At 39.6% G+C, this 24,557-nt stretch overlaps 4 protein-coding genes and 1 non-coding gene across 5 annotated transcripts; 4 read left to right on the top strand and 1 right to left on the bottom strand.

Annotated features, from left to right (window-relative positions):
- Positions 1-431: 431 nt before the first annotated feature.
- On the top strand, positions 432-1,202 carry LOC102471453 (olfactory receptor 7A10; the record flags this gene model as incomplete). Its single annotated transcript, XM_006170671.3, has 1 exon — positions 432-1,202. A coding segment is annotated over one exon (771 nt), but the record flags the coding sequence as incomplete, so codon positions are not given.
- A 2,837-nt stretch (positions 1,203-4,039) lies between these two features.
- On the top strand, positions 4,040-4,231 carry LOC114006548 (U2 spliceosomal RNA). Its single transcript, XR_003548260.1, has one exon. It is a non-coding gene; the product is annotated as a U2 spliceosomal RNA (small nuclear RNA).
- Positions 4,232-7,056: 2,825 nt separating this feature from the next.
- Positions 7,057-7,761, top strand: LOC102471874 (olfactory receptor 7A10; the record flags this gene model as incomplete). The annotated part of the gene is made up of 1 exon (XM_006170672.3): positions 7,057-7,761. A coding segment is annotated over one exon (705 nt), but the record flags the coding sequence as incomplete, so codon positions are not given.
- A 7,832-nt stretch (positions 7,762-15,593) lies between these two features.
- LOC102472306 (olfactory receptor 7A10-like) lies at positions 15,594-16,410 on the top strand (the record flags this gene model as incomplete). The annotated part of the gene is made up of 2 exons (XM_006170673.3): positions 15,594-15,758; positions 15,811-16,410. Coding segments are annotated over 2 exons (765 nt in total), but the record flags the coding sequence as incomplete, so codon positions are not given.
- A 5,187-nt stretch (positions 16,411-21,597) lies between these two features.
- Positions 21,598-22,563, bottom strand: LOC102472742 (olfactory receptor 7A10). Its single transcript, XM_006170674.1, has one exon. The coding sequence runs from the start codon at positions 22,561-22,563 to the stop codon at positions 21,598-21,600; it is 966 nt and encodes a 321-aa protein (XP_006170736.1).
- Positions 22,564-24,557: the final 1,994 nt, after the last annotated feature.

Below are 24,557 nucleotides of genomic sequence, written 5' to 3' on the forward strand. Positions count from 1 at the left end.
CAGATCTCAAATTATATTATTCAAGTGGATAAGAGAAGTTCTAAGTAAAATTGTAGAAGTCATGACTTCTTGCGGAAAGTTTGAAAATGATACAGAAATTCCTAAGGGGAAGGGGAGACCATCATACACACTATATGTAGATTAATTTATTAACTGAAAACCATAAATTTTAGTATTTTATTATTATAACTCTGTGATTAATAGCCTCTTGAGTGAAAATGAGTCCTTTTATCTTTGTCTTTCCTAGTAGTCACATCTACCTCATGGAACCAGTGAATAATACAAGAATTTTGGAATTTGTTCTTTTGGGATTATCAGAGGAACCAGAATTGCAGCCCCTCCTATTTGGTCTTTTCCTCTGCATGTACCTGATCACCGTGTGTGAAAACCTGCTCATCATCCTGGCCACCATCTCAGACTCCCACCTGCACACCCCCATGTACTTCTTCCTCTCCAACCTGTCCTTTGTGGACATCTGTCTCACCTCCACCACCGTCCCAAAGATGCTGGTGAACATCCAGACACAGAGCAAGGTCATCACCTATGCAGGCTGCATCACCCAGGTATTCTTCTTCCTACTTGTTGTAGGGTTGGATGCCCTCCTCCTGACTGTGATGGCCTATGACCGATATGTGGCCATCTGTCAACCTCTACACTACACCATCATCATGAACCCCCAGTTGTGTGTGTTGCTGGTTCTGATGTCTTGGACCATGAATATTCTGCATTCTTTGTTCCAAAGCTCAGTGGTGTTGCGGCTGTCCTTCTGTACACACAACCAAATCCCCCACTTCTTTTGTGAAATTAATCAGGTGGTCCTCCTTGCCTGTTCTGACACCTTTATTAATGACATTGTCATACATTTCGGAGCCATAATGCTGGGTGGTGGAACCTTTTCTGGTATCCTTTACTCTTATTCTAAGATAGTTTCCGCCATATGTAAAATCTCAACAGCTCAGGGGAAGTACAAAGCCTTTTCCACCTGTGCTTCTCACCTCTCAGTTGTCTTCTTACTTTATTGTACAGTCTTAGGAGTATACCTTAGTGGGGCTGATAATCAAAATTCACACCCAAGTACAACAGCCTCCGTGATGTACACAGTGGTCACACCCATGCTGAACCCTTTCATCTATAGTTTGAGGAACAAAGACATAAAAAGGGCTCTGAGAAGACTCATTCGGGAAGAAATTCGCCTAGATTAAATTGTCATGGGACTGAAGAATGTCCTTGTAAGCAGAGCTCACAACTTCAGGCTCACAAAGGGTGACAATCAAATTATACTATGGAAATAGAACTTGTTCCTTCTCATCTTCTCCGGTAACTTCTGTGACTTTGATTTCAACGTCTCTACACAATGAAAGAACATCAATCACCTCATTAAACCTTGTGCTCTGTCTGATAGCATGTCTTTTCATTGTCTTTTTGCTGTATTTCTACAAGTTTATCCTAACCAAAGATCAGAAATATTTGGAAATACTCACTAATTTTATAGAGCAGCATAAATTTTTGGATGAATAATTTCTTCTCAAAAACATATACCAAGTAATTTTATGTTTTTTTCCTATTAAAAATAATAATGTGTTGGTGAAACAAAGTAAGTACACTTGGCAACTCTGTCAGTTATGCGATTGTATAATACAAGAAAATCTGACATTAGAATTTTCCAGTTTTGTGTGTTTTATTCCTTCTTTGTTTTTCCTTTTTTTAAAAAAAAAGAGGTTTTTGCTATAAGGTCACATGTGCGCTTACCAGAAAGACAGAGACAGAGAGTGAGAAATCACCCCCCAGGGGGATGGCCACACTGCAATCCCTTCTCTTCCATTCTCCTCTCGGGATCTTGGGCACACATGCACACACACGCCCAGTGTGAGTTTAAGCCACCAGGTCTAGGACTCGAAACACGGTTGATTATATGGGAGTCCAGCGATGTAGCCCTTACGCCAACTGCTGGTCCCTTTCCTTTTTTTTTTCTTTTTTCTTTTTCTTTTTTTTTTTTAGGTTTTAATCTAGAATCTAGCAGGAGCTCTTTTTGGGTGGGTGCTATAATTTATTTACTTATTCAATTTTTCACATTTGATCACTGTGCATCATTACATCTTACCAAGTAAAATTTCCCATTTTCCATTTTTGTGTCCCTTAACTGTTTGCTTCTTTCTTTTTTCTTTCATTCCCTCCCTCCTACCCTTTCCCATTTCCCACCATCCTTCCACACTGTCTTTAGTATCGCCATTGCGCTCTATGATTTTATACCTTCCAATCTTTCAGTTTCTGCCATCAAATGCTCATATTCAGTATATAGTGAGTGGGGACATACAACACCTCTCTTTCATAGTCTGGTCCATTTCACTTTCTATCAAATGCCAGGGTGTCATTTTTTTAATGGCTTGGTAGTATTCCATAGTGTATATGTGCCACAGTTTTTCAATCCATTCATCAGGATTCGAGCCATGGTCGGCCATGTGGGAGTCCAGTGCCTTAACTACCTCACCACCTGCTGGCCCTGATTTCCCTCTTGTTACTCCATACCCGGTAACTACCTGATCTCCCTTGTGGACCCCGCTTTTCTGTTCATTGTAGCAGGTAGTGTGCCTGTCTCCACCCACTAAGTACCAGTAGCACCTCCCCAGTGGTAACAACCAGACATTTCATCAAACATTGCCAAGTGTCTCCTGAAGGCACAGTCATTCTGGTTGAGAACTACTGACCTAGGTCATAAGACTTGGAAACCCCTTTACAGAATTCCAATCAAACCTCATCCCTTACTCAGTTCCTCACTTGGGCAGATTACACAGCATAGCTGAATAACTTCTGCAAATGTAGGACACGTTCCTAATAGTATTGGCCTCATATATAAGTCATGTGTAAAATTCAATGACATAAGGGCTAGCAGATGGCATAGTGGTTAAGGTGCTCTACTCCCACATGGCCGACCATGGTTCGAGTCCTGGACCTGGTGGCTTGAAACTAATGCCAGGCACATTTTCTGGTCTTCTATGCAAGGTTTTATAGCAGATGAACACAGTTCTCTCCCTTGATGAAAAGGAAATAGCAATTTGCTGTGTCTAGCTGGAGCTGTGGCCCTAACAACTGAGTGCTCTGGAGTTACAAGGAAACTAGCAAAGGCAAATACTTGGGAGTACAATTAAACTAAGGTTGGAAAAAAATGCCAGCATGGATCTCTAGAGGCAGGGGAGTTCAAAAAGGGGGAGGAATAAAGACTGGATTCACCTGGTCTCATGGGAACAAAGAGCAGGAAAATGTTTCTTTCTTCTGAGACCAGTGTCCACGTGGGAAATCGGGTAGTCAGGGTTTAGAGTAACAAGAAGGAAATGTGCCAAATGCACAGATAAAGGGACCTGTAAACATCTCTCCTATGTTTACCAGAGTTTGCAGCCTTGAGCTGGCTAGAACATGGCTGTTGCTTTTGCAGTCTTACATCGGACTAGGAGACAAATGCTTCACTCCGTCCTCTGTCCTACCAGGGACAGAACTTCAGTTTCCATTATTTAGACATCTGAAAGGACTGTAGATGCCTGCAGAAGAAACATATTTTCATAGTTTGTCCAGGTGAGTCTGAGAGCCCGGCAGAAAAGGGTCAGAAAGAATGGAAACAGAATGTTTACCTGAGGTCACCTGAGAGCCCAATAAACCTAACCCTGAGCCAGGAGGTTACTGTGTTTGCTTGGCTAATGAACTAATTTGTAATGGATTTATTAAGTTTGGTAAAAATACAAGAGTCAGCAGGTGGTGTGGTGGTTAAGGTACTGAACTTACTGACTGTGATTTGAGTCCCAGACCTGGTGGTTTCAGAATCACACCAGGTGCATGTGCATGTATGCCAAGATCCCAGGAGAGAAGGAATTGCAGTGTGGTCATTCTCTTTGTGGGGTGAATTTTCTCTCTCTCTCTCTCTTCCCTCCCCCACCTATCTATCTATCTATCTATCTATCTATCTATCTATCTATCTATCTATCCATCTATCTATATCTATATCTCTCTAGTGAGTGCACAAGCCCTATGGCATAAAAGAAAAAAAAGCATTATTTATTGGCCTTTTGGCTTAATATTAATTGTGGTATCTGTTCTAATCAGTTTAATAACTCAAATGTCCTCTAATCGAGGACAATGTATTAAATACATTTTTTGAGCAGGGAGATGGAAGGGGAGCTTGCCCCATCCATTCAATAAATTGACCTGATACTGCAGTACCTCCAGGAATGGTGCACCCCCTTGGGGGGGGTTAAAAAGCATTTCCTGGGAGCCCCCAGGTGGCATGGTGTTTAAGGAGTTAAACTCTCAAATGACTAAGTGCAGTTCAAGTCTCAGACCCAGTGGGTGAAAAATCACACCAGGTGTGTGTTCATGAGTGCATGTATGCCCCAAATCCTGTGAGCATTGAGAAGGGATTGCGATGTGGCCATCCCTCTTGGGCAATGATTTCTCACTTTCCTTCTCACTGACTTGCTCTGGCAAGCGCACATCTCTATGGTAAAAACCTTAAAAAAAAAATAGGGTTTTTAGACACAACGCATGGATGAGAATAGAATTTGTATTGGATGAAACTAAAGAGGAATAGGAGGAGTAAGGGGTTTTGGTAACATTAGAGTACGTCGGGGCCAGCATCCCTCAAAAATCAGATACTCAATTTTTCAGTTTTTCTTCTCCTTTCTGCAAATCCCTATGGACATTCTTTTTCTTTTTTTCCTAGCACTTTTTGCCTTATGGCACTTGTACTTGCCAGACAGAGACACAGCGATGATGAGAAGGAAAGTGAGATATCACCCCTGAGGATGATGGCCATGCCACAGTCCCTTTTCCTCTATTATCCTCCTGGAATTTGAGGGACACACACACACACACACAAATCTACCATGATTTCTCAAATCAACAGGTCTTGGATACACATTGCTGTCAACCAGGTGGGATGGGAGTCCAGCATCATAAACACTACACTACCTGCTGACCCAAAAACCTCTGCTTTTATGTACTGGGTTCTTTTTATTTTATTCTTTCAAAGAAAAAAGTGTAGTTTTTGCACTAAGTTTGTTGTTTACTATTTACTTATAATAGCTAGTTAATTAGCTTTGTCATAAAAGGTGATAGATAAATTGACAATATATGATAGACGGTAGATAGAAATAGATAGAAGATAGGTAGATAGATGATAGGTAGATGATAGATAGATGATAGAGATAGATAGATGATAGGTAGATGATAGATAAACTGACAATAGATGACAGATAAAAGATAGATGGTTATAGATATAGATAGATAGATAGATAGATAGATAGATAGATAGATAGATGATAGATAGATAGATAGATAGATAGATAGATAGATGATAGATGATAGATATAGATAGATGATAGATGATAGAGATAGATAATAGATAGGTAGATGATAGATAGATAGACTGCCAATAGATGATAGATAGAAGATAAATATAGATGATATAGATAGATGATAGATAGATAGATAGATAGATAGATAGATAGATAGATAGATGATAGATGGATGATGGGTAGATAAATATTTTGTGGGATAATATATGAAGCTATTAAGTCAGTATGTCCAAGTTTATCAGTTGTTCAACTTGCATAGTCATCTCCCTTAGTGGTATTTATTTTTTAAGTTTTTGCTATAAGGCATGTACACTAGTCAGAGAGAGAGTGAGAGAGAGAAAAGCCACCCCATAGGGGAGATGGTCACACCACAATCTCTTCGCCTCCATTCTCCTCTTGGGGAACTTTGGGTATGTACCCATACATGCCCAGTGTGATTTTCAAGTCACCAAATATAAGACTCAAACCACACAGTTCCCATGTAGAATCCAGTGTCTTAACCTCTTGGTCACCTGCTGCTCCTCTCCATTGTCTTTTAAACATAACAAGTTCTGCATCATTCGTAGTAATTGTCTTTTATACATTTTGCTATCTTATTGGGTTGTCAGAAAAGTCGTGATGCATTTTTCCATAGAAAATGTATGTCATGACTTTTCCAACAGTCTGACATTTCATGTTACTTTTATTCCTCTTTTTACCTTTTGTAATTGAATTGAATTTTTAAAATAAAAACAGTGGCCTCCCCATGCTGTGGAAAATGTTCTTTTGCATTCATCTAAATATCACTTATTGGTCCACCCTACACTCATTACTTGGAGAATCTGTAATATGGAAGACCTTCAATTTGTGTTACTCAAGTGCATAAAGAAATTTCTTATTAAAATTGTAGAATTGTCAGTTGGTGGCACGGTGGTTAAGGTGGCTGCATCCCACATGGCCAGCTGTGCAGTTTGAGCCCTGGACCTGTTGGCTTGGTATTTTCCACACTATGTGTGTGTGTGTGTGTGTGTGCCCAAATCCCAAAGGGAGAAATGGAGGAGAAGAGATTATGTAATGGCCATCTCTCATGGAGGGTGCTTTCTTACTGTCTCCCTTCATCTTTCTTGTTTTATTTTATATATAGATACATAGATACATATTTTATAATCAATCATTGTATATCATTATGCATACAAAATGAATTTTCCTAACCATAATACACTGTACATTAGCTCTATGGAAGATATCACCATACATATTATCATCAAAAGATAATTTTCCATTTTATCTCTCTATCTTTCTCTAGAAAGCCCCTGCACCCTCTGGCAAATTTATAAATAAATAAATAAATAAAATATTGTACAATGCCTAACCTCTTGGGGGAAAGTTGAAAGTAAGACAGGAATTCCCAATCAGAAATAGTGTATGGAGGGGAACCAATTCTTATACAAAATTAATTTCATGACTGCAAAACATAAATTGTAGCATTTTAACTATAGAAGTAACACTCTTTTGAGAGAAAAATTCTCATGTTACTTTTCTCTTTCCTTGTAGTCACCTCAACCACATGGAACCAAGGAACAATACAAAATTTTCAAAATTCCTTCTGCTGGGACTTTCAGAGGAACCAGAATGGCAGCCCTTCATGTTTGGCTTTTTCTTCTCCATGTACCTGATCACTGTGATTGGAAACCTGCTCATCATCCTGGCCACCATCTCAGACTCCTACCTGCACACCCCCATGTACTTCTTCCTCTCCAACCTGTCCTTTACTGACATTGGTCTCACCTCCAACACTGTCCCAAAGATGCTGATGAACATCCAGACACAGAACCAGGTCATCACCTATGCAGGCTGCATCACCCAGATTTTCTTTTTCATGCTCTTTGCAGGGAATGACATCATTCTCTTGACTGTGATGGCCTATGACCGGTTTGTGGCCATCTGTCACCCCCTGCACTACACAGTCATCATGAACCCCTGGCTCTGTGTGTTGCTGGTCCTTACCACCTGGATTACAAGTGTCCTGCATTCTTTGTTACATAGCTTAATGGCATCACAGCTGTCCTTCTGCACAGATTTGGAAATCCCCCACTTTCTCTGTGAACTCAATCAGATGATCCACCGTGCCTGTTCTGATTTCTTTTTTAATGACATGGTGATGTATTTTACAACAGGGCTGGTGGGTAGTGGAACCTTTTCTGGTATCCTTTACTCTTATTCTAAGATAGTTTCCTCTATACGTAGAATCTCATCCACTCAGGGGAAGCACAAAGCCTTTTCCACCTGTGCCTCTCACCTCTCAGTTGTCTCCTTATTTTATTGCACAGGCCTGGGTGTGTACCTTGGTGCTGGTGCTACCCACAGCTCACACTCAAGTGCAGCAGCCTCGGTGATGTACACTGTGGTCACCCCCATGCTGAACCCCTTCATCTACAGTCTGAGGAATAAAGACATAAAGAGGGCCCTGAAACAATTAATCACCAGAAAGCAATGATTGGGCTATTTTTCAAGGGTACACAGTATTAAGAGGATAGAACTCTCAGATTCAAAAATTGCAGTTCTTTAATCAGACTAGAGAAGTAGAATTTTATCCATGTATTTACTTTAGTTTCACTCCATTTGATCTCAGGTTGTTATACAATTTAAGTTGTTCTTTTTATAAATTGTTCTGCTCTCTCTGAATCTTTTTTATTTCCCTAATGTCTCACATTAATGGTCAAAATAAGATCAGGAACAATTTGGACATTCTCATGTTTCTCATACAGGTTGAGCATCCTTTATCCAAAAATCCAAAATGTTCTAAATGTAAAACGTTCTGGGCAAAGGCAGAAAATGTTATACTTGACTCCATATGATAGGTCACAATCAGAATGCTCCAATGTGGGGCCAGCATGTGGCATAGTGGTTAAGGCACTGACTCCCACATAGCCAACTGTGGTTCTAGTCCCAGACCTGGTGGCTTCCTTTCTCAATTTTCCTCTCCCTCTTTTTATCTCTCTCTGGTTTAATTAAAAATAATAATCAAATTAAATTAATCATTTTTTAAAGCTGCTTAACAAATACATGTTCCCTGTGTAGTCTACATGGAACAGAAAATATGCATAATTCAATTCACTCAATATATGTCTCATGTCAGAGATGATCTTAAGTATGATGGAGTAGCATTTTCAGTCATACGAGGAATTACTATGGAAGATTTGCTTTGATGAGGCATAGCTACTCCACACAACATGGAAGTTTGGTGTCCATGTGTAAGTTTGTTTACTGGAGTGAAGGATTTAGTATCATGTTCTACATTATTTCATGATATTGTCTTGCTATTTCTGCTTTCTTTTTCCGTGGTTGGCTACATATGACACCTTCTGTTGTTCTAATAAATATCTCATCTTTTAAACATATTTGTGATCGGGCCAGCAGGTGGCATGGAAGTTAACGTGGCTGGATCCCAGACAGCTGACTTTATGGTTTGAGTCCCAGACATAGCAGCTTAAAAATAGCTCTGGGTGTGTGTACATGCATGCCCCAAATCCCAAGATGAGAATAGAGAAGATTGCAGCTTGATCATCCCCCGAGTATGGGGGGAGTGATCTCTCTCTCTCTCTCTCTCTCTTTTTCTCTCTTGTCTCCAGTGAGTGCATGTGCCCTACAGAAAAAAAGTGTGATAAATATTAAAGTGGATATTAAATAAATAATCTGTGTGTTTATACTAAAGTCAGTTTCTACACCGCTTTTATACTCTAAGCTTTCTTCCATCTTCATGATCAAAGGCTCTTCCCAGCGTATCCTCAATAGAGATTTGTGATTCAGGGTCACAATTTATTGCTGAAAAACATTATTTCCTGGGAACCAGCAGTTAGCGTAATGGCTATGTCACTGGACTCCCACGTACTCGACTGTGGTTCGTGTCCCGGACCCGGTGGCTTAAAACTCACGCCAGGCGCATGTGCATGCGTGCCCAAGATCCCGAGAGGAGAATGAAGGAGAAGGGATTGTGGCATGACCATCCCCCCTGGGGGGTGATTTCTCGCTTTCTGTCTCTGTGTCTGTCTGTCTGGCGAGCGCACGTGCCCTGTAGTGAAAACCTCTCAAAAAAAAAAAAAAAACACATTATTTCCTGCCAACCTGTCCTAGTTACCTAGCAGGTATTCTCTTCTAAATACAGTTATCTGAAATAAACATGGATATCCATGTAATCAGGAATGTTGTCTTCAAATATCAGGACAAATGGTGATAAATAAGAGGCAGCACACTTCTCTGAATGTCTACATTTTGCTTTGTTTGCATTGATTATTGTAATGGTGAGTTATTGCTGCATAACAAGCCAACCCAGTAATTAATGGTTTAATACCATGCTTTTGTATTACACTAGAGTCTATATTGGTGAAGCTTTCTCACTGGGAATTAGGACATATGAATTGTGGAGCAGACAAATATATTCAGTTCAAAGAACTTTCCATATCTTAATTAGTTCTTGAATTCTGAGTAGAAAGGACAATTTGAGGGGGGAAGATCAAGAAAAGTGGTGGTATCTTACAATGCCTTTTACAGCTTCTTTTTCAGCATTGAATGTGTCTGGACACTCACTTCCTTTCAACCAAAACATGTCACACATCCGAGCTCAAAGTCAACCGTTGTAGGGATATACACTCTTCCCAACTGAGGTAGCAACAAAACACACAGATAATTGTGGAGAAGGATGTGTGTATACGAGAGAGAGAGAGAGAGAGAGAGAGAGAGAGAGAGAGAGAGAATGTGAGAAAGTACCCTCCCAGGGGGATGACCACGCAATCACTCTCCTCCATTCTCTGCTTGCACATGTGCCCAGTGAATTTTTCAAACCATGGGGACCAGGTCTTGAGCTGAATGTGCAGTTGGCCATGTAGGATCTAGTCTCCTTAACCATCATGCCACCTGGCTGACCCAAATCAGGCAATTTCTATATGATACTAAGTTCATGTTATGGTGAGTAAGATTTCAAAATATCTGTAATAATGAAAAAAAATATGATGAGGGGCAACAAGCAGGTGGTGTGGTGGTTAAGGAGCTGCACTCCTACATGGCTGACTGCAGTTCGAGTTCTGAACGTGGTGGCTTGCTTTCTCACTTTCCCTATTTCTCTCTCTAGGGAGCACATGTTTCCTGTAGAAAATTTTAAAATTAAAAACAATTTTTTTAAATTTATGATAAGGGAATAAATGATAGCTCTCAACTTGGGATATAGGTATGAAATTCCTAATTGCTTTGACAAAGGTTTCATGATGCCAAGAAGTGGAATATTTGTAGTTTTAAGAAACATACTTCTCCCTATGTTTTAAGAAGGGAATAACAATTTTCTGATGTGTATCAGAGTCTACTACAAAGTAATGCTTTGAACACCCCTGGGTCCTCACTAGACTTGGAGTAATGGAATTCAAAGGTGGGCTAAGGTGTTAGTGAAGCAGGTCAGCAGGACTGCAGCCATTTTTAAATTAAGAGAGGCTTCTAACAAGAGCAACCTGACCAAGTGCTGAGTCATGGAGAGATCTTTTTGAGGAATGGTCAGATTTATTTTATTTTATTTTTTTATTTTTAGGTTTTTGCCAGAGATCATGTGCTCTCACTGGAGAGAGACAGAGAGAGAGATGCTAGGAGGGAACATGAAAACCACCACAAGGTCTGGGACTTGAACCACAATTGACAATGTGGGAGTCCAGTGCCTTAACCAGCATGCCACATGCTGGCCCTTTATTTTATTTTTATATATTTTAAATTTTACATTTAATCAGTGGACATCTGTACAGCATACAAAATTATTTTTCTGAGTATAAATAAAGTGTATATTAGTCCAGTCAAGGATATTACCATGTGGATAACTTTTCATTTTTATATATTTTGAGAACAGAAGTCTGACTGCTTATTCCTATTTTCCAAAATTCCTTCCATAGGGCCTGGGATAAGTCATGCCCACAAACATTAACAGACCATTTTGGCCCATTTAATACCAGGACTCTTCCTATATCCTGTCCCTGGCATAGTATTCTTGTGATGAATGAATCATGTCCACAAGCATTAACCAACCATTTGACTCATTGATTAAGGACTCTTCCAACATCCTGTCCTTGGGACATATGCAATTCCCCTTATCTCTGTGACAGTGCACTCTTTGCTGAACCCTTTCTGAAACACAAAACTTTCTTTTCAATCACCAGCCTAAGAACTGTAAAACCCACCTGAGCTACAAACCCTCATGTCCAGATGTCGCACCCTTTTGGACCAGACCAATTAAAGAACTCTTTTCACTAAATTCCAAATGGTGTCTCTCACTCAAAATCAAATAAAAGGAACCCCTGTACCTGATCATCCCAAGAAAGGCTTGTGTTCCCCTTCTCCAGGCCTAGGTCACACATATTCATGCTTAGTAATAAACCACACAAATTACTATTTCTGCAGAGTTGGTTGTTTCTGTTGACACTTTTGAATGCTTTTATTTAAGATGGGGAGTATTGACCTATACTTCTTATCGATAAGAAAGATCCAGACCAAGGGGATGTTTGCTGCTTTTACCTGGTAAACACAGTTCATGCAACATGCATTCCATAGTACTTTCTTTCACATCCTCATTTATTCACATAAAAAAATATATTAAGCTAAGGGTACATATTATAGAGCTCTACTTTAGAATTATTTCATTATCTGTTAGGCTCAATACATTTGTGGGTTTGTTAGCAATTTACTTTCCTTTGTACGTACACACACACACACACACATACACACACAGAGAGAGATAGAGATCAGGAATGGGTACTTGAAAAAAAATCACTATAATTACTCAGGATAAAGCAATTGACTCTGACTGACCATAGTGAGGAGTGATTTGTACCTGCTTGTGTCTTGTGCCTATAAATACTGAGAACATGTTAAGCCTTTCAAGACAATTTGGTGGTTCTTGCTTGCTTTCTCCCCATAACTATTTACAGAAATAAATTCCCTTCTTCTTTAGCCTCTGCTTCTCATTTCATTGACTGTGAGAAGAAGCGGCTGGACTTAGTTGGGAACAGTAGAAGGCTAGGCCTGTGCAACACAGGATCAACCAATGGGGAAGAAGTAATGAAAATGGGATTCACCTGACTAAGCTTGTCTCTTGGGAACAGACCATCTGCAAGAAAAGTTTCCTTTCCAGCCAGACCAGTGTCCGTAGGGAAATCATGTGCTTAGAGGACAAGATAACAATCTGGGAAATGAGCCTAATGAGAAGTAGCGGGAGCTGTAAATATCTCCTCTGCTCCTGTCCTTCAGAGAGCACAACCTGGTCCAGAAGGAACATGGTTATTTCTTTTGGATTCTCCAGTCTGGCTCAGGGACTGATGCTTGACTCTTCCTCACTGCCTTGTCTGGGACACAGTTTCAGTCTCCATTATAGACCACCTACAGAGGAACTCAGGCTTCTACACAGAGGCCCTCTTCTCAGAGACCCCACAGGTGAGTCAGAGAGCACAGCAGACACTGCAGCAGCAGGTCAGAGACAATGGAAGCTGAGAATATTTACCCAACATAAACTGAGAGCTAGACCAGCCTAGTACACATCAGAGAACTGTCTGTAGTTGCTTGCTTAGTCATTGCACTTATTTGTGATATTAAATAAAGAAGGGACATTGAACTGAGTATGGCAGGGGTCATTGTTGACAATGAAATGATGTTAATGGAAGTCCAATGGATGGTGATGTGTTTGGTAATATCTTTGACTAGATTGATATGCAGTGGATTCATGCTGGGAAAATTTATTTTGTATGCTGTGAAGATGTACAGGGATTAAATGTAAAACAAAGAGAAAAATAAATAAAAATTTAAAGCTAAACAATGTGATTGAAAGTATAAAAGAAAATTAAATTGAAAAATTAAAAATAATTAAAAATAATGTTAATATCCTTTTAAAATAAAAGGGAGATGGGGAGTGTCAAGTACTTCCAGTAAAACCAACTTCAAGATATTTTGAAATTAAGAGGGGTAAAGAAATGGAGGATTAGGTATGCAGTGAAGTGAAGCCATATCATTTTTTGTTTGTTTTAGACAGATTTTTTTCAATAGGGTCTTTGCTCTCATGAGAGAGACAGATAGAGAGAAAATGAGTTATCACTCCCCAAAGGAGATGGCCACACTGCCATCTCTTCTCCTCCATTCTACTCTTGTAATTTTGAGCATGCATATACATGCACCCAGCGTGAGTTTTAAGCCACCAGGTCTGGGACTCAAACCACAGACAGTCATGTGGGAGTTCAACACCCTAACCACCACCACCTACTGACTGGAGCTATATTATTTTTATTTGTAAGATAGAGTCCATTCTCCTACATTTCAATGTTGATAAGAAATATCCAGTTCGGGGGGGTTTGCAGATTTTACCTTGTAACACAAGTTCATGAAACACCCATTCCATAGCACCTTCTCACATTGGATATTCATATAAAAGGTATTTAATTAATTATTGAGTGAAAAGAGACATATAAAAGAGTTTTAATTTATAATTATTTTATTATCTGTGAGGCTGAATATACTTGTAGGTTTGTTAGCTATTTATTTTCCTTTTAGCAAGTTCCCTGTGTAATCTTTGCTTTTGACAGTGATTTCAACATGCTTTTATTTCTATTTTTGATTGCATTCATTGGTACAAGATATTGGCATTTTTTCCCCCATCAACTCAGCTGCTGTAATATAGTTCTTTTGTGTATGTATATATAGAAGAACTTGAATGAGACTGTGTGGAAGTTTGTATGTTTTGCAGGGCCAAGTCTATTAGTTGATTGTATTTTGTTCCACTTCCTGCCTCCCATTGTTTTGTGGTGTGTGTGTGTGTTGTTGTTGTTGTTGTTGTTTTGTTTGTGTTGGAGAGATTATTGTTATAGGGCATGTGCACTTGCCAAAGAGACATAGAGACAGAAAGCAAGAAATCATCCCCCAGGGGGAATGGCAATGTCACAATCCCTTCTCCTCCATTCTCCTCCCAGGATTTGGGCATGCACGCACACACACCTGGTATGAGTTTCAAACTGCCAAGTCTGGGACTCAAACAGCAGTTGGCCCCATGGGAGTCCAGCATATAAACTACTATTCCACCTGCCACCCTCCCCCATTCTTTTTTAAAATGTAGAAAGGTTTTTTTGCATCCTTTGTTCTCATGTGTGAAATACATTATGCTTTACCAGTTCACTAGATATTACCTGTATCTTCCATAGGTATATTTAAATATATCTGTCTATCTTTATGTAAGATGAAATTCTCTCTGTATTACATTACTTCCTGAATTTCAAGACTTCTTGTTACATTCTTGTATGTCCAAGTCTTGGGCAATTTCATGTTGAATTAATGATCCATGTTGATGTCATTAAATTAATACTATTTGACGTCTTTTTTCCTAAGAGTTAGATTTAAACTCTCAATTTTTTTCAATTTGGTATAGTTGTATTGAAACCACTATATTAGCCTAATTACTTTCTCATTGTCATTCTTTTTCTATAAAAATGTAGTTTCTCTTAAAATTTTTTGTCTATATTATGCAAACATTCATATTACTACACTTCACATGCAATGGCATGAATACAATCGTATATATATTGTAAATGCTCTTTATATTTTTACTTTTTATCTTAACATTTTAAGTTGGTGTATAGTGGTTTTATATTTGGGGATTTTCTGATTTGCTTCCAATTAATAGCTTCCTTGCTTCTCTCTTCCAGCTTTCAACTAACTTTTTCTTTAAATTGATTTTGTAAACAATTTTATTACCTGTGAGAACATAGATCACCTCCCATATACATGTATATATCCTAGGAAAAATTTTAAAGAACTTCAAAATATTTGTGGAAAATGGAATTAATATAAGGAGTTTATTTTGGCGCAAAATATTTTGAAATCTACGCATAGATTTTTCTTAACACATATTTTTACATTAATTTTTGAAGACCTCCACCCCTTGTATAAGGCATAACTACTCTGGAAATGGAATAATACCAATTATTTTCTTGACTGCAAAATAATGATTGAAACACTTCAACAATGTTGGTAATATCCATTTGTATGAAAAGTACTCATGTTAATTTTCTCTTTCTTAGTAGTTCTATTTACCACATGGAACTAGGAAATGACACACAAATTTCAGAATTTCATCTTCTGGGATTCTCAGAGGAACCAGAATTGCAGCCCCTCCTATTTGGAATTTTCTTCTCCATGTACCTGATCACTGTGTGTGGAAACCTGCTCATCATCCTGGCCACCATCTCAGACTCCCGCCTGCACACCCCCATGTACTTCTTCCTCTCCAACCTGTCCTTCGCTGACATCTGTTTCACTTCCACCACCGTCCCAAAGATGCTGGTGAACATCCAGACACAGAGCAAGGTCATCACCTATGCAGGCTGCATCACCCAGATGTTCTTTTTCACACTCTTTGCAGGGCAAGAGGTCTGTTTGCTGACTGTGATGGCCTATGACCGGTATGTGCTTTGCAGGGCAGGATGTCTGTCTGCTGACTGTGATGGCCTATGATCGGTACGTGGCCATCTGTCACCCCCTGCACTACATGGTCATCATGAAACCTCATATGTGTGTGTTGATGATTCTGGTGTCCTGGATCATGAGTGTCCTGCATTCTTTGTTACATAGCTTAATGGCTTCAAAGCTGTCCTTCTGTACACATTTCAAAATCCCCCACTTTTTCTGCGAATTTATACAGGTGATCCATCTTGCCTGTTCTGACACCTTTGTTAATGATGTGGTAATGTATTTTGTGTCTGTGCTGCTGGGTGGCGGAACCCTTTCTGGGATCGTTTACTCTTACTGTAAGATAGTTTCCTCCATACGTAGAATCTCATCAGCTCAGGGGAAGTACAAAGCCTTTTCCACCTGTGCCTCTCACCTCTCAGTTGTCTCCTTATTTTATTGCACTAGCATGGGTGTGTACTTTAGTGCTGGTGCTACCCACAGCTCACACTCAAGTCCAGCAGCCTCAGTGATGTACACTGTGGTCACCCCCATGTTGAATCCTTTTATCTACAGTCTGAGGAACAACGACATAAAAAGGGCCCTGAAACCATTATTCATAGGAAAGCTATAAGCAGGCCATTTTTCAAGGGCACATGGGATTGCGGGGATAATATCCTCAAACTCATAAATTGTGGTTCTTTAATCAGATTGTAGAAGTAGAATTTTATCTGTCTCTTTAGTTTCAATTTTTTTGATCTCTGGTTCTTATACAATTTCAGCTGTTCTTTTTTAAAGCTTTCTGCTCTCCCTGAAACCAACAGTATTTCCTTTTGTCATTTACCTACTTCCACATATTTATTCCCAAACGAAGATCAGGGACAATTTGAAGATTCACATCTTTTTCATACAGGTTGAGCAGGTTGATCCAAAACTCCAAAATCTAAAAAAATATTCCAAATGCTAAAACTTTCTGAGCAAAGGAAGAAAGTTTCATAGTTGACCTCAAGTGATAGGTCACAATCAAAATGCTGCAATGCAAAAAGTTTGAATAAAATTATCTTCAGGCTATGTGTATGAGATGTATATGAAACATCACTGATTTTTTTAATAATAAAAGTCTATTTTTAAAGAATCAGTTATTTAATTTTATTTAGTCATTCACTTATTTTAATTTGACCAGAGAGAGACAAAGAGAGAGAGAAAGTGAGAAAGAAAACCATCAGGTCTGGGACTCAAACTATGATCCACCATATGGGAGTATCCAGTGCCTTAACCACCATGTCACCTGCTGGTCCCCCATCCATGAATGTTTTATTTAGATTTGATTCTCATTCCAAAGACCTATCATTATGTAATGCTAATATTCAAAAATTGAAAAAAATCTGAAATCTGAAACACTTCTGTTCTGAAGAACTTTGGAGAAGAGGAATTCAATGTGTATTATTGTATATTTATTAGTTATTAAATTATACTTGGTGGGACCAGCAGATGGTGTAAGGGTTACATCACTGGACTCCCACATAGTCAACAGCGATTTGAGTCCTGGACCTGACAACTTAAAACTCATGTCAGGCACATGTACATACATACCCAAGATCATGAGGGGAGAATGGAGAAGGACTGTGGTGTGGCCATCCCTCCTGAGGGGTGACGTCTTACTTTCTGTCTCTGTCTCTCCAACATGCACTCACACACTAGAGCAAAAAGAAAAAAAAAAGAAATTTCTCCAAGAATAAATTATACTTGGCAATGATAAGGTCATGAATATAATTTCATCATACATAAATAACCGAGACCACAGGTTTTAGTTTCTGTGTCTATCATTCCTTTCTCCATCACTAAGTTGGTCCCCCTGATAATGTAGACTTTCACATACTCACGTGTTGTTTAGCTGGTCATGGCATCTTATTTTCCTAATTAAAATCCTATCCTTTTATTCAGCACAGTGTCCATAGTGCTTACTACATTCCCTGGCAATGAGTAGAAGAGCAAAAGTTGCCTAACAGGGACCAGCAGGTGGAATGGGGGCTAAGGTACTAGACTCCCACATGGCCGACTGCAGTTCAAGTCCCAGACCAGTTGGCATGCTTTTTCACTTTCCCTCTCTGTCTTTCTTTGTCTCTCTCTGGTTTAATTAAAAATAATAATAAATTAAATTAAATGATTATTTAAAGTTGCTGAACAATACATGTTCCATGTGTAGTCTGCACAGCAAGGCTACTCTGCATAAATCAATTGACTTAATGTCAATTATGTCAGAGATGATTTTTAATATGATGGAGTAACATTTTCAGCCATTTATGTATTTACTATCATAGCTTTGTTTGGGTAAGTCATATTCACTCAAGGAAGCATGGATTTGATTTCATGTTCTGCATTATTTCGTTGTATTATCTTTCTGTTTCTGTTTTTAATTTCCATAGTTATCTGCACATAACTCCTTAAATTGTTCTAATAAATATTCTCCCTTTAAAATTTTATGAGAGGGTCATCAGGTAGCATGAGGGTTAAGGCGACTAGATACCATATGGCTGACTTCATGGTTCAAGTCCCACCCTCGGCAGCTTGAAAATCAGTACTGCTGTGTGTCCATGTGTACCCCAAATCCCAGTTGAGAATGGAGGAGAGGGGATTGTGTCATGGCCATACTTCTTGGGGAGGGGGTCAGGTATTTCGCTCTGTCTCTCTCTTTCATTTACAGGGAGTGCATGTACTCCATAATAAAAAAAAGAAAAGAAAAGAAATTGTGATAAACATTAAAGTGGAGGTAAATAAACAATCTGTGTATGTATAGCAGAGTCAGTTTCTATGTCCCTTTTATACTCTAAACTTTCTTCCATCTTCATGATCAAAGGATGACTCGTGTGAAAAGTTTCAGGGTCTTCCCGTATTGCCTATAGGAATACAGACTTTGATTTAGGGTCACAACTTACTACTGCAAAAATATATATGTCCTGCCAACCTTTCCTAGTTACCTAGAAGGGAACCTCAAAGGTAGTTGCTTTTAAATACAATTATGTGAAATAAACTTGAACATCCATGTAATCAAGATTGTTGTCTTCAAATATTAGAACAAATGCCTATAAGTAAGAGGGACCAGACTTCTCTGAATGCCTTTAGTTGGGTTTGCATTAATTATTGCAATGGTGAGCTATCACTGCATAACAAGCCAACCCAGAAATTAATGACTTAATATCTGCCTTTATATTACACTAGAGTCTATACGGGTGAAGTCTTCTCATTGTGGATTAGGACATGAATTGTGGAGGGGACAGAAATATTCCATTCAAAGGACTTTCCATATCTTAATTTGTTCTCCAATTCTGAATAGAAAGACCAATTTAAGAGAGGAAGATCAAGAAAAGTGGTGGCATCTTGCAACAGCATTTACAATTTCTTTTTAAACACTGAATGTGTCTGGCTGCTCACTTTATTTCAACCAAAACATGTCATATGTCCAAGCTCAAAATCAACCAATGTAGAGATACACACTTTTCCTTTTTGAGGTGACAACAAAATGCAGAGCTAATGGCAGAAAAACTTTATCTTACTAAAGGGACAAAGGGAGTGAATAAATAAGTGAAAAATAAAATGTTTATCCCTCAGGGGATAAACAGACACATGAACATTCCACATATCTGTTGATGTTGTATGTTTATGAATGATATGCTATAGGCTTGCACCAACAAGACAAGATTTCCTTGAAGAGTAGAAGTAGTTCCTAGAATACTTGAAGGATTAATTTGATACATCAAGGGGTATCAGCCTTTGAGATATTTCCAAGAAACATAGGACAGTTTAAAAGAGTATAAAAATTAGTTCTTATTTTTTATGTTGCCAGAAAGTGTGTGAGTTTAAACAGGGGAGAAGGAGAAAGTACCCTTCAATGGGACATGCTCATGCCACAATTCCTTCTCCTCCATTTCTTCATCTTACCTTGACTTGAGGTACACACTCACATATATAAATTTGAGGCATACACTCACACACATCCAGCATGTTTTCCATACTTCTGGATTTGGAATTCAAACCACAGACAGCCATGTGGGATCCGGTTTCCTTAACCACTGGTCTATAGGGATATCCAGAGTCTATGGATTTTAATGTGACCATTCAAAGTCAGCATGAGGGTAACAATAACGAGTACAACAAAGAATAACTCATCAAATATCCCCCAGGGCAATTGTTTCTGATTGAAAACTGCTGGTTCAGAACTTGAACCCTGGAAACATACTAAGAAAATTACCATCTAGGTACCTTTCCTTACTTGGCTTAATGTGTTAGGCACTATAAGGTCCCATACAGTGCTGGTTGGTGTCTTTTATCTTTTTTTTAAATCAAATTATCTACCTATTTCATCTTGAAAACTTCAACACTGCCTACCAGTATGACCCCCTCCATTGCTATACATTAAATAATCTCTACATTTTTAAATGTTGTCATGACACTGAAGGGACAGTGAATGAATATCAGTGTCATCCAGTTTAGATCTACTCTTTTCAATGTGAAGGTCACCCAGGATTTCCAAAGGTGACTTTCATTCATTTTTTAAAATTTATTTTACACATTTAATCCATGTGCATCCACACAGCTTGTAAAATGAATTTTCTCATTAATTTCTGAAAAGGTATTTTTTGAGAGAGCATAAGGAACAGAGAGAGAGAAGTACCCTCATCAGGGTCTCACCCATGATCCTCCCCCATGCCTTCCAACCAGCCATGTCCATTGGCACACAGCACACCCAGTATATCCAGGCCTCCTGGATACCAGACCTCATCTTTCATTATGGTTCTGCTGTACCAACATGACTGGGCCTTCACTCCAGGAATCCATACAAGCAACATGTCTTCTTTGTTCTGAATTTTTACCAAGTCATTTTCTGACCTTGGTGTTTCAAGGTGACTATTTGACTTATCATAGGAATTTCTGCAGGTGAGTTACACACACACCATATTATTTAACTTGCGGACCTCCTGTCCAAGCAGTCTCATAGTGGGTTGTTAACATCAGCTCTTCTCCTCTGAATTGGAAAAGTGCAGCACCTATACTATGGAATACTACTCAGTCATAAAAAATAAAAATAAGAAAAACAAGAAGACCTTGGCATCTGATAGAAAGTGGATAAACTGCTGAGTGAAGCAAGTCAGGGTATGAAAGAGAGACATTGTATGTCTTCACTTCACATATACCAACTGTGTGCACTCTATGGTGGAAACTGAGAGACTGGAGGACAAAGAAGCTCTGAAAATGGTTATAGACTCTGAAGACTATATGGAAAGAGGGTGAGATTAAGGGGAGGTAATTAATCTTAAGCACTTCAAGGAGTTATAATTACAGCCACACTAAAGTATTCAAGAAGAAACAAGCAAATATTTAAAGAAACAACATAAAGCACATCAATAAATCCTTTAATTAAATTACCTTAATAGTATTAGTTACCAAATGTAAATGTGCTTTTTGTTTTGCTTTGTTTTGTTTTCTAGTTGTTTTTTTTTCTTGTTTTCTTTTTTATAGGCGCAACCCAACCCAAAAAAGTTATTTTAGTAACAAAATTAAAAAAATTATTTGGAATGATATACATCCTTTGAGAATACGATATTCTTAGGAGTTGCATATTGTCCTATAAGATAATGAAAATTTTAAAGTATTTCTGATACAAGGCTAGAAACAACTTTGGGAAAGTAGAAAAATGGCAAAGAAAAAATTTGCTCATATATGAGAAGGTAGAAAGCTGAATACAGTGTTACTTCAATTGTGTAGACAAGTACTTTCACAATTTGATTTGAAAATTATAAGTCCATGACTTTAAACTCTGAAATTATGTGTTACTTAAGCTCAAGGTCATTGACCCTTTCACAGTTTCCCTTCCAAAGACTGTTTTCAGAGCCCTCTTTATGTCTTTATTCCTCAGACTGTAGATGAAGGGGTTCAGCATGGGGGTGACCACAGTGTACATCACCGAGGCTTTTGCACTTGTGTGTGAGCTGTGGGTAGCACCAGCACTAAGGTACACACCCATGCTTGTACAATAAAATAAGAAGACAACCAAGAGGTGAGAGACACAGGTGGAAAATGCTTTGTACTTCCCTTGAACTGATGAGATTGCACAAATAGACAAAACTATCTTACAGTAAGAGTAAAGGATCCCAGTGAGGGGACCACCCTCCAGCAGCACAGCTGCAAAATAGATCACCATGTCATTAAGAAAGGTGTCAGAGCAGGCCAGGTGAACCACCTGATTAAGTTCACAGAAAAAATGGGGAATTTCCACTAGCACACAGAAGGACAGCCGCAATGCCATTAAGCTATGTAACAGGGAATACACGACACTCATGATCCAAGATGTCAAAACCAGCTTTCCACAGAGCCAGGGGTTCATGATGGCCGTGTAGTGCAGGGGGTGACAGATGGCCACGTACCGGTCATAGGCCAACACAGTCAAGAGGAAGTCATCCAACACTGCAAAGACTAGGAAAAAGAATATCTGAGTGATGCAGCCTGCATAGGTGATGACCTTGCTCTGTGTCTGGATGTTCACCAGCATCTTTGGGACGGTGGTGGAGGTGAAACAGATGTCAGAAAAGGACAGGTTGGAGAGGAAGAAGTACATGGGGGTGTGCAGGTGGGAGTCTGAGATGGTGGCCAGGATGATGAGCAGGTTTCCACACACAGTGATCAGATACATGGAGAGGAAGAGCCCAAATAGGATGGGCTGCAATTCTGGTTTCTCTGAAAGTCCCAGAAGATGAAATTCTGAAATTTGTGTATTGTTTCCTATTTCCATGGTGATTCCCTGAAAAGAGGAAAATAAGACAGCTAATTTCCCACAAACCGGTATTACTCACATAGGTCAAATGCCATAGTATTTTTTCGTCACAACGTTATTGTCTATATTTTCGTATGGATCTAATCCCCTTTAGGCTTTCACAGTGCCATCTCTGCTTATCTCATTTCTTTGTTCCCATGGATCATGTATTCTACAGGATTAACTTATTTATTGACAAATGCTAATTATACACACTTATGGAGTATAATGTGATTTCTCAATAAGTTTTTGTTTTTTAGTTTTGTCATAGGGCACATACACTCACCAGAGAGAGAGAGGCAGTGAGAGGGAAAGTGAGAAATCACCTCCCCCAGACCACAGTTCCTTCTCTTCCATTCTCCTCTCTGGATCTTGGGCACACATGCATATGAGCCTGGCATGAGTGTTAAGTCACCAAGTCCAGGACTAGAACCATGGTTGATGACATGGGAGTCCAGCAACGTAACCATTATGCCATCGGCTGGTCCCAACTGTTCAGCTATTCTTTCCAAAGTTTCAGTTCAGCACCTGCGCTACACCAGGCACCTCCACCGCGAGGGGAAGATATAGCCACCAAGAAGAAAGTCAAAGACATGCCCTCCTGGACAGCGCATCCCAGTCGAGCTCCATGAAGAACTCTCCGTGAAGAACTCTACAAACAAGGCAATCAGAGAAGACCGTAGGAGATGAAAGCAGGGTGCTGGGATAGGCATTGGGAGGCTTCTGCAGGTGTTTAGGAGAAAAGGATTCTCAGGAGACTTACAGGCTAGTCCCTGCACAGAGCAGAGGGGAAATGCTTTAGGCAGAGGAAAGAGCCAGTGCCAGCTTCTAAACTTTTAGTTTATTTAATTAATTAATTGATATTATTATTCATTTGACCAGAGAGAGAGAGAAGGGAAGTGAGAAGCAAGCTGCCAGGTTTGCGACTTGAACCTTACTCTGTCATGTGGGAGTCCAGTGCTTTAACCACCTGCCTGCCACCCCCTCACACCAATTATTTTTGTTTTAATTATTTTTTTTTTTACATTCAGTCACTGTAGATCATTACAATAAAGCAAATGAATTTTTCCATTCTGAATACACTGTATGATGATTCAGTTAAAGATAGTATCGATAGTATCGTACATATTCTCACAGCAGATAATTGTCCACGTTTGTGTCTGTTCAACATGCGTCTTCCTTTTCCCCATTGGTTCCCCCGGTCTCCCGCCCTCTGCGCACAGGGTCTCTGGTACCCACGGTTGCTCTCCAGGCCTTCACCCCTCCAGTCTGTCCATTTCTGCCGTGGAGTGCAGCCGTTCGGCACGTGTTGAGTGGGGGACACGTAATACCAGCTCTCCCTTTAAGCACAGGGGAGCCGTCTGTCTGGAGCGTCCAAAGAGCGGGAACAGGTGACATGCAGAGAGGCCGGGAGGAGGCTGGAGCCAGGTACAGGGAGCTTTTCTTAAAGCGACCCAAAGACTTTTCATGTCCCACCTGAGAGGAGGAGACGCGTTTGTGTGCTTTCATCTCTCACTAGGACGGCTGTCCAGAGGTTAGCTTCTGGGGTAGAGAAGATTCCAAAGATACCAAGGAAAACTGATTTTCCCTTGACTTTATCCATTAATATTTCATATGAATAAGAGAGCGTGCGAGAGCCTCCACACTCTCTCAGCAGCTTCATTTATACCTGAAAGGTGCCTTTTTGACACTTCAATCAATCAGTGGGTGCCATGAGTCTGCATATTGTGTCACAAGAAGCTGCCTTTCTTCTCTACTTCCCTTTTCTTTTTGTTCTTCTCAGGAAATTAATTCATGTCATTTCCATTTGAAATCCTGTGGCATTTGACTGCACAGGCACTTAAAGGGACACGCCTAGGACTTGGAGCTTGCTGTAACGGCACTGCTTAGCAGCCCCTGAGAAGGGCCAGGGCCTTGGAGGGAATGCCACAGGTCTGCGTGTGTGTGTGTGTGTGTGTGTGTGTGTGTGTGTG

Source organism: Tupaia chinensis, unplaced genomic scaffold, assembly GCF_000334495.1.
Source record: "Tupaia chinensis unplaced genomic scaffold, TupChi_1.0 Scaffold148822_1, whole genome shotgun sequence".
In the NCBI taxonomy this organism is placed as follows: Eukaryota; Metazoa; Chordata; class Mammalia; order Scandentia; family Tupaiidae; genus Tupaia; species Tupaia belangeri.

Coding starts and splice junctions, on each gene's coding strand:
- LOC102472742 (XM_006170674.1), bottom strand. CDS start 22,563: ATGGAAATAGGAAACAATACACAAATTTCAGAATTTCATCTTCTGGGA.